General features: G+C 64.7%; 1 protein-coding gene across 4 annotated transcripts in view; it reads right to left on the minus strand.

Annotated features, from left to right (window-relative positions):
- PIEZO1 (piezo type mechanosensitive ion channel component 1 (Er blood group)) overlaps positions 1-12,003 on the minus strand; it is a 94,992-nt gene that overhangs the window by 45,063 nt on the left and 37,926 nt on the right. For all 4 annotated transcript variants that reach the window (XM_075939877.2, XM_075939878.2, XM_075939875.2 and 1 more), the window contains exons 2-4: positions 10,780-10,875; positions 3,847-3,969; positions 243-285 (exon numbers count right to left, since the gene is read on the minus strand). In XM_075939877.2, the coding sequence (XP_075795992.2) occupies positions 243-285; positions 3,847-3,969; positions 10,780-10,875 (262 nt within the window). The remainder of the gene's footprint in view (positions 1-242; positions 286-3,846; positions 3,970-10,779; positions 10,876-12,003) is intronic.

Below are 12,003 nucleotides of genomic sequence, written 5' to 3' on the forward strand. Positions count from 1 at the left end.
TGGAGAGTCACTGCGGACACAAACGGGCCCTCCACTGGCCACCACACAGTGCTTCCAAGAAAGGGGTGACACCCACTGAGGAGACCCCCCCTAGGGGCAGGGAGCTGCCTTCGGAGCGCTCCGGGAATGCCCAGCTGACACCCGATCACAACAGCGGCTTGGCTCTCCGAGGGGCGTGCACGGGGCCGTGTGTGAGAAACCCGCCACCGCCAAGCGCCACGTCGCCGAGATCTGCCCCTTACCTGGTGACCCCAATGTGACGGGCGAGCGTTTCCCACGTGCTGCCTGTGGGGAAGCAAGCAGAGAAGGGGTGAGCCTGGCAAACCCACTGGGAACGGACAGACGCCAAGACATTCCTGAGTCTGGCAGCAGCTGCTGGGCAGCGGCGGAGCAGGGAGCGGGTGAGAGGAGGCACGGAGCCAGCAGAGCGGATTCGCAGCAGGTGGCTGCCTGCGGTAACTCACCGGCTTGACCCTCACTAATCAAATGGCTCAAAACCAGAACGTTTCACTTACAGTAACAGCGTGGCCAGAGGTGGCCTGGCGCCCCGCCCTGGGCGTGCCAAACGGTGCGCACAAATTGGTGCAAAGCTACGGCACGGGAGCGGTCAGACAGCTCGTTCCGCCCCCCGCTCTTTGCACACTCAGTCAGGGTCCCGGAAAACGCTAAACGTTCTGCTTCACCCAGGCTCAGAGCTCTCGAGCTCACATTTACACGGCATCTTCCAGAGCCGAAAGCACTTCCCAGACGAGCCACGCAGGGACTGCTTTGCCCACCGCTGAAATGCGGCCACCTCAGGGGTAGAACGCGGCAGCCAACCGCTTCCCAGCATCAGCTGAGGAGGGGCTACGAAGGATCTCCAATCTAGCTGAAACTGCAGGGGCAGTTAGGAAGCCAAGTGCGCCTGGTGAGGCTGGTGTCAGGGCCGGACTCTGGGGAAGCTGCCTCATCCTTTGCCCTGCGGCGGATCCCCCGGGGTGCAAATGGGGAAGGCGCACGGGGCTGTGGCCACACTTGGTGCAACGCAGACCCAGCAAGGATGGACGCGAACCTTCGAATCCTGCCCGCCCCCTTCCCAACGTGCCCCTGTCACGCAGGGGGTCCCAGCTGGGAGCACAGCCCGGCTGCCTGGGCCCCGACTCTGGGCCCTGCTATGTCTGAAGAGTCCGGAGGGGCACAGACGGGTCCCTTGGAACAGCAAAGAGCCAGCTGCCACCGGCTCCAGCCACGCACGTGGGGACCTGGTGCTGCTCGTGGGGCTGCAGCCAGCAAAGCCCTTCTCCCCATCAGGCCTATCAGCCTGAGAAGGGCAGGGTGCCAAGAACAGTGCGAGGCCCAGAAGGGCTGTCCGGGGCTCAGCCGCCGGGCGCTTTGCAGCCGTTCCATGGCACAGCCTGAGTGCAAACACGCCAGCCGCCCTGCCCCACGACTGCCCATCTGACTGCTCCCTGGCCCAGCAGTGCCCCCCCAAGGCCTGGCACGCCAGGGGCTTTCCTCTTCCCACAACGCTCGCCAGGGCCAGCCCCATGGGACGTGGGGCGCGGGAAAGCCTCAGTCCTGACTTCACATTCTCCCGCCTTTCTGTCTCTTTCCCGAGGGGCCGGGCGGCTGTTTCATGGGGCCTCGGCCGTGGTGCAAGGCAGGCCGAGGTCTCCGCACGCCAATCCCTGCCCTCGTGCGACACGGTTTGATGTCGGACGGCGGCTGGGTTACGTTGATACCTCCATCTACATGGACAGAACGGGATGAACCGGGACCACTGCTCGCTGCCCAGCTGCTGCCTGGGCCAGACCAAAATGGGGCACCAAACAGTCCCGGCTCAGCTGACCCAAGCCTCCCCGCCCCCCCTCACCTCCCCCGCTATCTGGAATGGAACAGGCCAGGGGGCAGGTACATCTCCCTCACCTCAACAATTCAGGGAACCGTGCAATCGGATTGGCCAAGCATGGTCAGGTGATGCCCAGCACACAGCTATATCTTGGGAGAATTCCAGAGGACACACAGTCAAGGCTCAGGAGGACCTGCCTGCTGGGGACAGGGGTGGCTGCACCCCCTTCCTTCTGGTAGCTCCCTCGGCCCCCACTGCATAGGGGAGGAAGATCTGTAGGGCCTGGGACAGGAGAGGGCCCAGCGGGAGCACTGGCCGCAGGGAGCACGTGGCTGGGAAAAGAGGAAGGTTTGGGCGCAGGGGGACGGTTCTCCCCCCGGCTTTCCAGGAAATGGTTCACTGGCGTGCACTGTACGCGCTCCTGACCGGCCAGGCTGTTCCAGGGGAGGGGTGAGAGGCGGTGGAACAAGTGGAGGAAGCCAAGCCTGGCTTTCCATAAGGGAAACAATTTCCTCCTGCCTCTGATCTCACTCGGAGAAGAGGAACGGCTCTTGCCAGCCCCACCCCCAGTCCCAGAGTCCAAACAGACTCCGTGGGCCACAGGCAGAGAGACTCCCGTGCAGAGAGAACAGCAGGGGCTGGAGGGTAGAGGCACATGCCAGCCCGGCTCACCTGGCTCCAGCCTGCGCCCAGCCAGGGGTGCTGTCCGACAGGTGCTAAGTCAAATCGGGTGGAGATGGGGGCTTTTTGCAAGGGAGCAGAGCACGGGGGCCCAGGATACGATGGAGCCAAGCCGGTAGTGGCTACTGAGATGCCACAACTATGACCCATTGCCCCCAGAACAGGGAGGGGGGTTGGATCCTGCCGGATCCTGGGAAAGCGTGGAGGGAATCCCTGGCCAAGACCGGGGAAGTCGCCCTGCCTGCCAAATGCGCGCTTGGGCCGGTCCCTGCGGAGGAGATGCCGGAGCAGCGCAGCTGCGCTCTAGAGAGCTCAAATCACGTCGCCTGCCTGGGATCGCTCGCCGGCAACTCCGTTGCTGTGGCCACGGCGGGGGAGGGGGGAGCGTCTGGTTTGGGGCCCGCTTGTGGGTGAAAGACGCGTTCGAGCTCGGGATGTTAAAATGCGGTTAATCGACTCGTCGAGTAGTCGATGGGATTTCCATCGACTTCTTGACAGGCAGGTCTGCGTTCCTCCTTTGCAATGTATAAGAGCCGGCTCTTGTACATTTCAAAGGAGGAATGCGGAACTCCGTACAGCCCGGGGGCCAGAGGGAAGTCCCGCAGACTCCGGGCTGCACGGGGGTGCCTGCTTTGAAATGTAGAGTCCCCAGCGAGGGCTCTTGTGCATTTCAAAGCCATGGAGCCTGGGGTGAACGGGGGACTCCCCAGCTGACCCCAGTTCCGTGCGGCATGTCAGGAGAACCCGGGATTAGCTGGGGGCTCTCCCGCTGACCCTGGGTTCTGGGGAAATGCCGAGCAGAGCCCGGGATCAGCTGGGGAGTCCCCACCTGACTCCGGGTTCCGTGCGGCATTTCTCGATTCCAGGTTGTGGGGAAATGCTGCATGGAGCCGATCCCCGGGCTCCGCGGCTGCCCCTTTGAAACGTGGAGGCAGCGTTTCAAAGGGGCAGCTGATCCCGGCTCAGCTGTGTGGTGCTGCCGCTTTGAAGTACCCCTTCCCCCCCCTTTGCTGCCTCTGTCTCAGAGGCAGCAAGGGGGGGAATCGACTAGTCGACAGACTATTTGATAAGCAAATGTTTATATCAGATAGTCGACCTGTCCTTCACATCCATAGTTTGAGCCCTTGGGGGCTGGGAAGGGGCTGAGTGTCCCGGCCATGCACGTGCTGGAACAGGCCGGCCTGCAGAGCTCGGACCCACGCAGGGAAGGAGGGGTGTGAATGGGCCCCATCGGGCTGGGACTGAATATGACTGGCTGGGGCTGGGGGAAGCAGGGAGCCTGCTGCGGATCCCTCTGAAGAGGCCCCAGCTGAGCCAGAGGGGGGCTGTGTACTCACAGTTCTGGCCCAGCAGCTGGTCCAGGCCGGGCACCGTGTACAGGCATATCTGGAAGACCAGGTGGGCAATGAGGAAGAGAACGCTGGTTCCCAGGAGTGCTTGGAGGAGACGGCCTGTGTGCCCTAGAAGAGACAAAGGACCCTGGTTATTCCACTCACCCACCCTGCGGCCAGCAGCCTTGCTTTACAGAGGGGGAGACGGAAGCTGGGGGACTTGCCCAAGGTGCTGCACTCCGACAGTGGCAAAGCTGGGATCAGCACCCCAGTCCGCCAATTCCACACCTTCTGCTGTAACCACTACACCGGGCAGCCTGGGGACGGCGCCAGAGCCCGAGGCTGACCATCTGCATCGCCCAGCTGCGTACGTGAGCCCCAGCTCGCTGCTGGGCCAACGCTGGCCTCGCCCTGCCAAGCCGCTGCCCGGCTGGAGGGGCTCAGCGCATGTCGCAGTCGAGCTGGGACGAGTTATTCCCACGGTCCAGCAGCGCCCTCGGTCGCCCGCGCCCTGGCCTGCCCCATAGCTCCCTTCGCAACCCCTTGGCGTCTGCACCGTGGGCCCCTCTTGGGACACGCTCTGGCAATACCACCCCCCCCCACAGCACTCCTCAAACTGGCCACCAGGGGGCACTGCCAGCAAGCACTCCCCATCCTGCCCCCTGCAAGCTGGGGCCCCGGGACCCCGCACCCCCAGGGCGTGGGAGAAACAGCCTCAAGATGTCCCCAGCTGGTTGACCCATAACAGCAGCGAGGCAGGCCCGTACGCAGGGGGGGGGGGTGAAGGGTGCGACAGCACCCCCATGGGCCCCAAGTAAGCATGCTCCGGCCGGCCAAGGAAGGCTGATTTACCCCACTTACTTGGGGAACCGTGGGGGGGGCGTTCACACCCTTGCAGTCCACATTTACCAAAAAAGCCCCCCAACCCAAAAAATTCCTGCATGCGGGCCTGAAGGAGCACCCGGCATGCCATGGGAGGAACAGTCCTGCCCAGGTATGGGTAGGGCCATGCCCCGGGAGATTCCAGCAGGACCCCCCTGGAGACCACCCGGGCTCACTGCCCCACAGCGCTAAGGGGACCTGCAGCTCCCTGCCCCAGGCCTCCCGGGGTTTCTCCCTGCTGGATCCGTTTCATCCCCCGGGGAATAGAGGAGGGAGGAGGGCTGGCTGGCTGGGAGCAGGCAGATGGTCACACTCCTGGGAGAGAGACACACACAGGTCGGAGGGCAAGGCGGGTCCGGGCTGCCCACGCCGGCCCATCAGGACAGGGCAATCCAGGAATGCGCCAGCGGACTTTGCGCCTGGCAGACAGGGCCGGCAGGGGGCCCTCCAGCCGGGGCAGGAGCCAGACGGCTCAGCATGGGCGTTGAAGGTGGGGAAGGCTCACGACTACTCATAGGCACCAGCCGAGGGTTAATTCCAAGCGCTTGTGCCTGGAACCGAAGAGGAAGAGGGGCACCCACACCTGCCCCGCCCGGAGTTATCGGTAACCGCTTCCTTCAAGGGACTAGCAAAGCCCCGTCCTCACGCCAGACTCCGGGCGGCCCCCTGAGGCGCCCATGGATGTGCCCACTTCCAGGAGCAGGGAGGGAGAGATTCCCATGGGGGGGGGAAGATTCCCAGGGGAGCCGAGGCTCCCACCCGGGGCTGGCAGACGGGAGAACGGGCCTTCTCCTCGCTAGCAGGGCGGGAAGGTGCGAGGGGCGTGTGGCTGTCACAGAGCCAGCCCCTCCGCCGCAGCGCCGGGGAGCACAGGCCGCCAGCCCCGGCGCCCAGGCCTCCCAGGCTAGATGCTGGCACAGCCGACGGCCCTTGGTGGGCAGGGATGGTGCCCAGCGGAGTCTGCTCAGTGCACACTGCTAGTGCGCCCCCGGGCAGCACGTCTGGGGCCACCCGCTAAGCTCCGGAAGGCTCCCGAAGGGTGGGGACGTCTCCCCAGCTCCACCTCCTCACAGGGAGGTGAAGGATGAACCGGGAACGGTGGGGGCCGTGGACAGAGGCGCTCCAGCCAGGCCACGGCGGGAGGGCGGGGAGCTCTCCCCGATCGCCTCGCCCTCTCTCGGCTATCCACTCCAAGGGATGTTACCCCCCTCGTGGCCTGCCGGCTGTGTGCAGGGAGAGGTCCCAGCTGGCCCCACACAGCACAGTTAGCCGCCAGGTCTCCACCAGCAAGCCAAGCAAGCCAGGCCCAGGCTGCACACTGGCTGTGTGCGCTGGGAGCAGGGGTGGAGATTAGATGCCGGGCCCACGGATTGGGACCCCAGGGCTGGGTCGTCTCTCTGCTCTCAGCGTGAAGGGCCCTTTGGAAGCGCCCGGGGAACATCAGCCAGCGGGCGCGGTCCCATCTGGGTCCATACAGCAGGCGGATGGCACCAAGGGCGGAAAGGGGAGGTACGAACCCTCCCTCCACTGCCTTGCGGCTGAGACAAGTGTCTGCCCGGGCTCAATGGACATGCTGCTCATGCCGGCAGGACTGTCCCCCCTATGGTACAGATGGGGAAACTGAGGCACGGGGTCAGACGGGGTGAGAACTCCTAAAGGAATCCCCTGACCTGCCAACCCCTCAGCTCCTGGTTCAGAGGGGGGGCTGCCCACGGATCCTGGCTCCTCTCCTCACCCCCCCCCACCAAGCCTGCTCCCCTGCCTGGGGCCTGCCGAAATGAAACGCAGCTGGGCTGCCCCCGCCTGCCAGGGACGGCTCCTCTCCCCACCCGCGTTCGCTGCAAGCTGCAGCCCTGCCTCAGGCCAGCTTGGAATTTTCCAGTTGTGAGCCACAAGGCGAGCCAATCACGGACCCCCCCGCCCCGATAGTAACCCCAGTCAAATCTTCCACCAGCTGCTGCTAAGCCCCCTGCGCTCACACATGGCTCAGAAATCCAAGGATGCCAGACCAGGGGGGCGGGGGGGAGCTCACATTTTCCTCTCCCAGCTGCAGAGAGAGATCCTGCAGCCATCCTGTCGGGACGGGGCGGGGGGGGGGGGGCGACTGGCCCTTCCAACACCTCACTCAGCGATGAGGGTTTTTTACTGTAAGTCTGTTCTGCGGCTCGCTGGAGGAGCCGGGTTCAGATGGCACGAAAGCCCATGAAATATTCAAGGGCAGAAGCTTTTAGTGGTGGCGCACGAGGGAGGCCGGCTCGGATTATGGATCTTGTAATTGTTGCCGGGGGCCAGGCGGGCCTGGGGCCCGATCCGGAAGGGCCCCGGCAGCAGGGCGGCCCAGGGGCCAGCTGCACGAGGGGAGCCCTGCTCAGCACACCCCAAAGCGCTGCCAGCTGCACCGCCCCAGAGGCAAGGCCCTGCCTGCCTTCCCCACTGCCGCCGCCCCCCAGCCCAGCCACGGATGGCCCCCCACCCCTCACGTGGGCCCCGCCGAGGAGCTAGCCAGCCCCCTCCCCTCCAGCGGCGACCACGGCACAGGCCCGGGGGCTGGCTCGCAGCTCCCCTCCCTGCTGGCTGGACGCAGCTCGACGCTGAGGTTTCTGGTTAGCGAGCCTGGTGTTTGGAACTGGCCTATTCATAGCCAGGCCGGGCTATAATTAACAGCGGCACTACCGCCCGAGAGCCACTAGGAGCCTGGAGTCACCGAGCTGCCCGGCCGGGGGGAAACCACAGAGGAAGGAGCGCGTGTGCCCTCTTTAGAACAGTGCACGCCCCCCCTCGCCCTAAAAATAGCCCCCACGGGCCCAGAAACCCCGGCCTCTCGGCCCAGGCGTTGCCAGCCTGCTCAGCCAGCTCCCGGGCCCCCCACCCGCCGCCCCGGGCGCCTGGGTCTCGGCTTCCCCTCCTCTCCTCCGCCTGTCCGGCCGCTGGGCCAGCGAAGGCTGCTGCCCACGGCACGGCGCTGCCAGCGAGGAGCTAACACGCCGAAGCCCTGCCCGGTGCCCGCAAGCGAGCCTGCTTCCCCCAGAGCAGGCCTCAGGCCAGCAGAGATCACGCCAGGGGGAGCGCTGAGCCCGGAGCTCGGGTCCTGCCCCAGGGTGAATGGTGCCAGGTGTGCCCACGCTGCCCTCCTGAGTCCAGGCCACCTCACCCGTCCAGAGCTGGCGCCTGTAGCTGTGCGGCTGGGGCAGCAAGGGCCGGCCAGGGCTCGCCAGGGCACTAGGGAAGGAGGGACCCATAATTCACTGGTGGGGCAGGCCGGTGCGGGCAGGGAGCTGTCCCGGGAGTCCAGACGGCCAGGCCTGCCCCCACAGGCAGAGACCTAGGGGCCCTGTGCCGGGCTGGGCCAGCCCCAAGTGCTGCGTGAGGAGCTGCCGGCGGACAGCAATTCACTGGCCTGGAGAGCGAGGACGCCTCCCGCTCTCCCAGGCACCGGCCAGTTGTGCTGGGGTCACGGAAATTCGAGCTGGGACAAGAGCCGTGGCCGGGTCCCCTCTGCCGTCCCTGGGGCTCTTCCTGGCAGGCAGCCTGCAGCCAGTTCACCCTCTATTTATAAGTGACTCTATTCGCCAGCCCCGCCGGCCCGTCTCCCGGAGAGCCAGGCTCCATCCCTTCCCATTGCTCCCCGCTCGAGTCCTGCTCCCTCCCCCGGCAGCCGGACGACACGCACGGCGGGATTTACCCTGGGCTCTGTCTTCCCCACCCCCGTGGCTCGTCCCTGAGCTCTCTGGCACGGAGGGTCCCGGAGCCGGACACCATCTGCCAGGTGTGTTCTCGGCAGCCTCGAGGCAGGAGGGGGGGAGGGGGGGGATTATCGCCTGGCCACTCCGGGGTAGCCCAGCTATGCCGTGCGCTCGCGGCCCCCTGGCTGCACACCCCGAGCCAGCGGGCTGCCTGCCCCTGAGAGCTGATGTAGCCACGGCTGCCATACTGCCATCTCCCAATCGGGACACCCAGGAGCCAGCACACGCCTCCTGCAGCTCGGGCCGTACTTAAAGCCTGCAGGAGGCAGCAGCCATGCCAGGGAGAAGGGAAACAGGCAGGATTTTGCATCCCAAGCCCTCTCCAGAGCCTTTCCCAGCCAGGAGCCCAGAGGGAGCTAGATGATGCTGGCGCACAGGGTCAGGCCCTTGGCACCCACGTGAGGGCTCGGAGTCGGAGGAAGAGGGCCAGGACTATCGGCTCAGCCCAGCCAGAACTTGGGCTCTGCCCTCCACCCCCACCAGCAAGAGCCGTCCCCCCACCAGCAAGAGCCGTCCCGTCCCAGTACAGCAGGCTGGGTGGAGAGGAGCAGGCTCCTGCCACCGCCGTGAGTGACCCCTGCTGCCTCCCAGCAATTCCCCAGATCCCATCACTCATGGGAGGTGGCTTTGGGGCAGCAGGATGGAGCAGGGGCAGGGCTTGTGGGTAGGGGTAGAGCAAAGCCTGCAGCAGGGACCCCAGGCCCTTAACCAACCCCCCGCCGCCGGGGCAGCCCTGACGACAGCCTCCCCAGCAAGAGGCCTAGATCAGGATTGGAACCCACAACCTAGCAGCTCAGAGGTGAGCGTCCAGCCTGCCGAGCCACTGTGGCATCTCCCCTCCAGCGCAGGATCAGCAAGCAAAGCAAATCTCGAGGCAGCAGAAAAGGGGTGGGGGTGTCAAAGAGCCAGCCCAGGCACCAGACCGCAGCCTGGGGGAGAATCCCAGCCGTGCCGTACAGAGCACAAACTTATCTCAGCGCGCCACTAACTCATCCCCTGCTTTCTCCATCGCCTCTCCCTGCCACGGCAGATTCACATGCACCTGCTCCCTAGTTCTCCTTTAGAATTGGGCCCTGCTCCAGGGAGGGCCAGTCCCCCTGCCCGCTGAGCGAAAACACCCGCACCGAGAACAGTGGCAAACGTTGTTCATGGTGTTCAGCGTGTGCCTAACACAAGGACAAGGGGACACAAAGAAATTCAAAGATGGAAGCTTCAAACCCAACAGAGGAAAACACTTCTGCACCTGGTGCAAAACTAGTCTGTGGAACTCACCGCCGCAGGAAGTTACTAAGGCCAAGAATTAAGCAAGATTGAAAAAAAAAGGATCAACATTTCTCTGGAAAGCTAGAATCTCCATTACTCAAAGGATCACAGTTCTGGCAGGGATATTAAGCCTTCTGCTTCAGGCCACACGCCAATCTCTAACTAATAGAGACCAGGCAAGACATAACATGGCAGGAATTATCCCACATCTGCCTATGGCTGATTTCTCCCGCCTCCCTCTGCAGCCTCTGGGGTGGGCTGCTCTCAGGGACAGCGCCGTAGACCAGATGGACCTGCCAGTCCTGTGTGCAGGCCCCAGAAAACAAGCTCACAACACGGACTGTGTCTCCAAGCCTTGTCTGAGCTGCCTCGGGGCCTGTATCTCACTCCCAGTTAGGCAGGCAGGATGAATATGGACAAATAAGGTCCCAGTGGAGAGGCGGGTGTGTGCTACTGCCCTCTACTGCACGGACTCAGAACTGCTCAACTGGGTGCCATAGGGTCAATACTGCTCACAGTAAGGGGAGATTCTCCATTAGCTCCAGTGGCAGAGCCCTGGGCTTCGGGCTGTGACCCAGAAGTTCTCAGTGGGTGAGAGTCGCAAGTAGGGTGACTCCCTCTAACCCACGGCACAGAGGGTGTCTTTTCATGGGTGCATCTCACTCTGCGTAAGAGAGGGAGTTTCCTTCTCACCCACTCTAGAGCTGGGAAGGACGAGGCCCTGCACAGTGGCTGAGCTGGGAGCAGATGTAGGCCTGCGAACGTCCAGTCACACGTTCTAACCACTGAGCACTGCTGCCTGCCCCAGCGCCAGCCTGGCACGCTGGGGCGGAGAATAGCGCAGCAGCTGAGCCACGGCCCGTCCCCGGGGAGGGGCACAGTGCTAGGCCGGGAGCGCGCTGGCACCCAAAGCCACGCCCCTCGCATGCACATCTCCCCGCAACTGCAACCGAGGCCTCTGCCAGACACTGGCCCCTGGCAGGACGCCCCCCAATCTGTCACCGTCAGTCAGGCCAGACGGGCAGGGGAGAGGGACGCCCCCAGCCCGTACCTTTGATGGTGTGCTCCGTGGGTCCCAGGAACCAGGGCAGCAGCAGCAGGTAGAGCAGGTAGACGAGTGAGAGGGCATTGATCCGGAACACGCACGCTGGGGAGAGAGGCAAAGGGAGGCACGTTAGGGATCGGAGCCGCCCCAGGGCGGGACACCCACAAGCCCCCCTCCCCCCGCGCTGCAGGGTCCCCCAGGCGGCAGGGAGCAGCGTGTGGGACAAACCCCAAGCAGAGCCCTTCATCACTCGGCCCGGGAAGCGAGGCCCTGTTGCAGGGTCCCCAGAACAATCTGGTTTTGGAGCTGCCTAGAGGCAGCCTGGCACCCAACAACCCAGCAATGACCTGGGTGTGGGATGCGCAGCCCTGCCATCTACTGGACCGAGTCAGACCCCTTCCGCTGTGTGTCATACCCCCCGTACTGCTCACAGCACTCCTCCTCCTGTAGCACTGCGGCCGGTGTGGCTGCAGCTGCAGAGGCAGAGTTCCAGCCTCACTGCCCCCACGATGCGGAGTGTCCCTGGGACGGATGCTCCCAGGCAGCGCCGGCTAATACGATATTCAGCAACTGCACGAGGTTTGACACATCCTAACGACAGCTCCCACGAGGGAGGGCATCACAGCTCGGAGTAGAAGCCGGGCTCAAGCAAGTGGGCCTGGCCCCCGGCTCAGTGCTCAGGCCACCGACACTGCAGGGGGAAGAGGGAGGCAGTGGGGGGGGGGGGCTCACCCTACCACCCTTTGGACTGCTCCAGACCCCCTCCCCCCCCAGCGGCGAGACCTCTTCCAGTATGGGAGCTTGGCCCTTCCAAGGCCCTGCCCCCAAGCGCTTTGGGAATGCTCCTGTTCACTCACACGCCAGAGGGGTGCCCGGGGGTGCCATCTGACCCTTCGTCAGCAGGGAGGGGCAGGCCCTGGATGGGAGAGTCCCGTGGGACAGAGTCAGGGCCACCCCCCTCGGGGGCGATGGAAGCGGCCCTGACAGCCGCGGCTGTTCACCGGAGAGGCTCTGAGCCGGCCTGTCCCATTCTCGAGGCGGGAGGACCCTGGCGTGGATGCTCCGGCCCGGGCCAGGCAGCCTGCAGCAGTGTTTGCGCTGTCTGCGCCTCCAGCTCCGGCGCTAGTGAACGCTGCCCCCGGATCTGCCCTTCTAGGTGCCGCACCGCTACCCAGACGCCAGGCCACCGCCCCAGTTCCGGCCACGCCAGCTGGAACCCTGCGACGCTGC

This window comes from Pelodiscus sinensis, chromosome 12, assembly GCF_052426305.1.
Source record: "Pelodiscus sinensis isolate ZL-2025 chromosome 12, ASM5242630v1, whole genome shotgun sequence".
Taxonomy (NCBI): Eukaryota; Metazoa; Chordata; order Testudines; family Trionychidae; genus Pelodiscus; species Pelodiscus sinensis.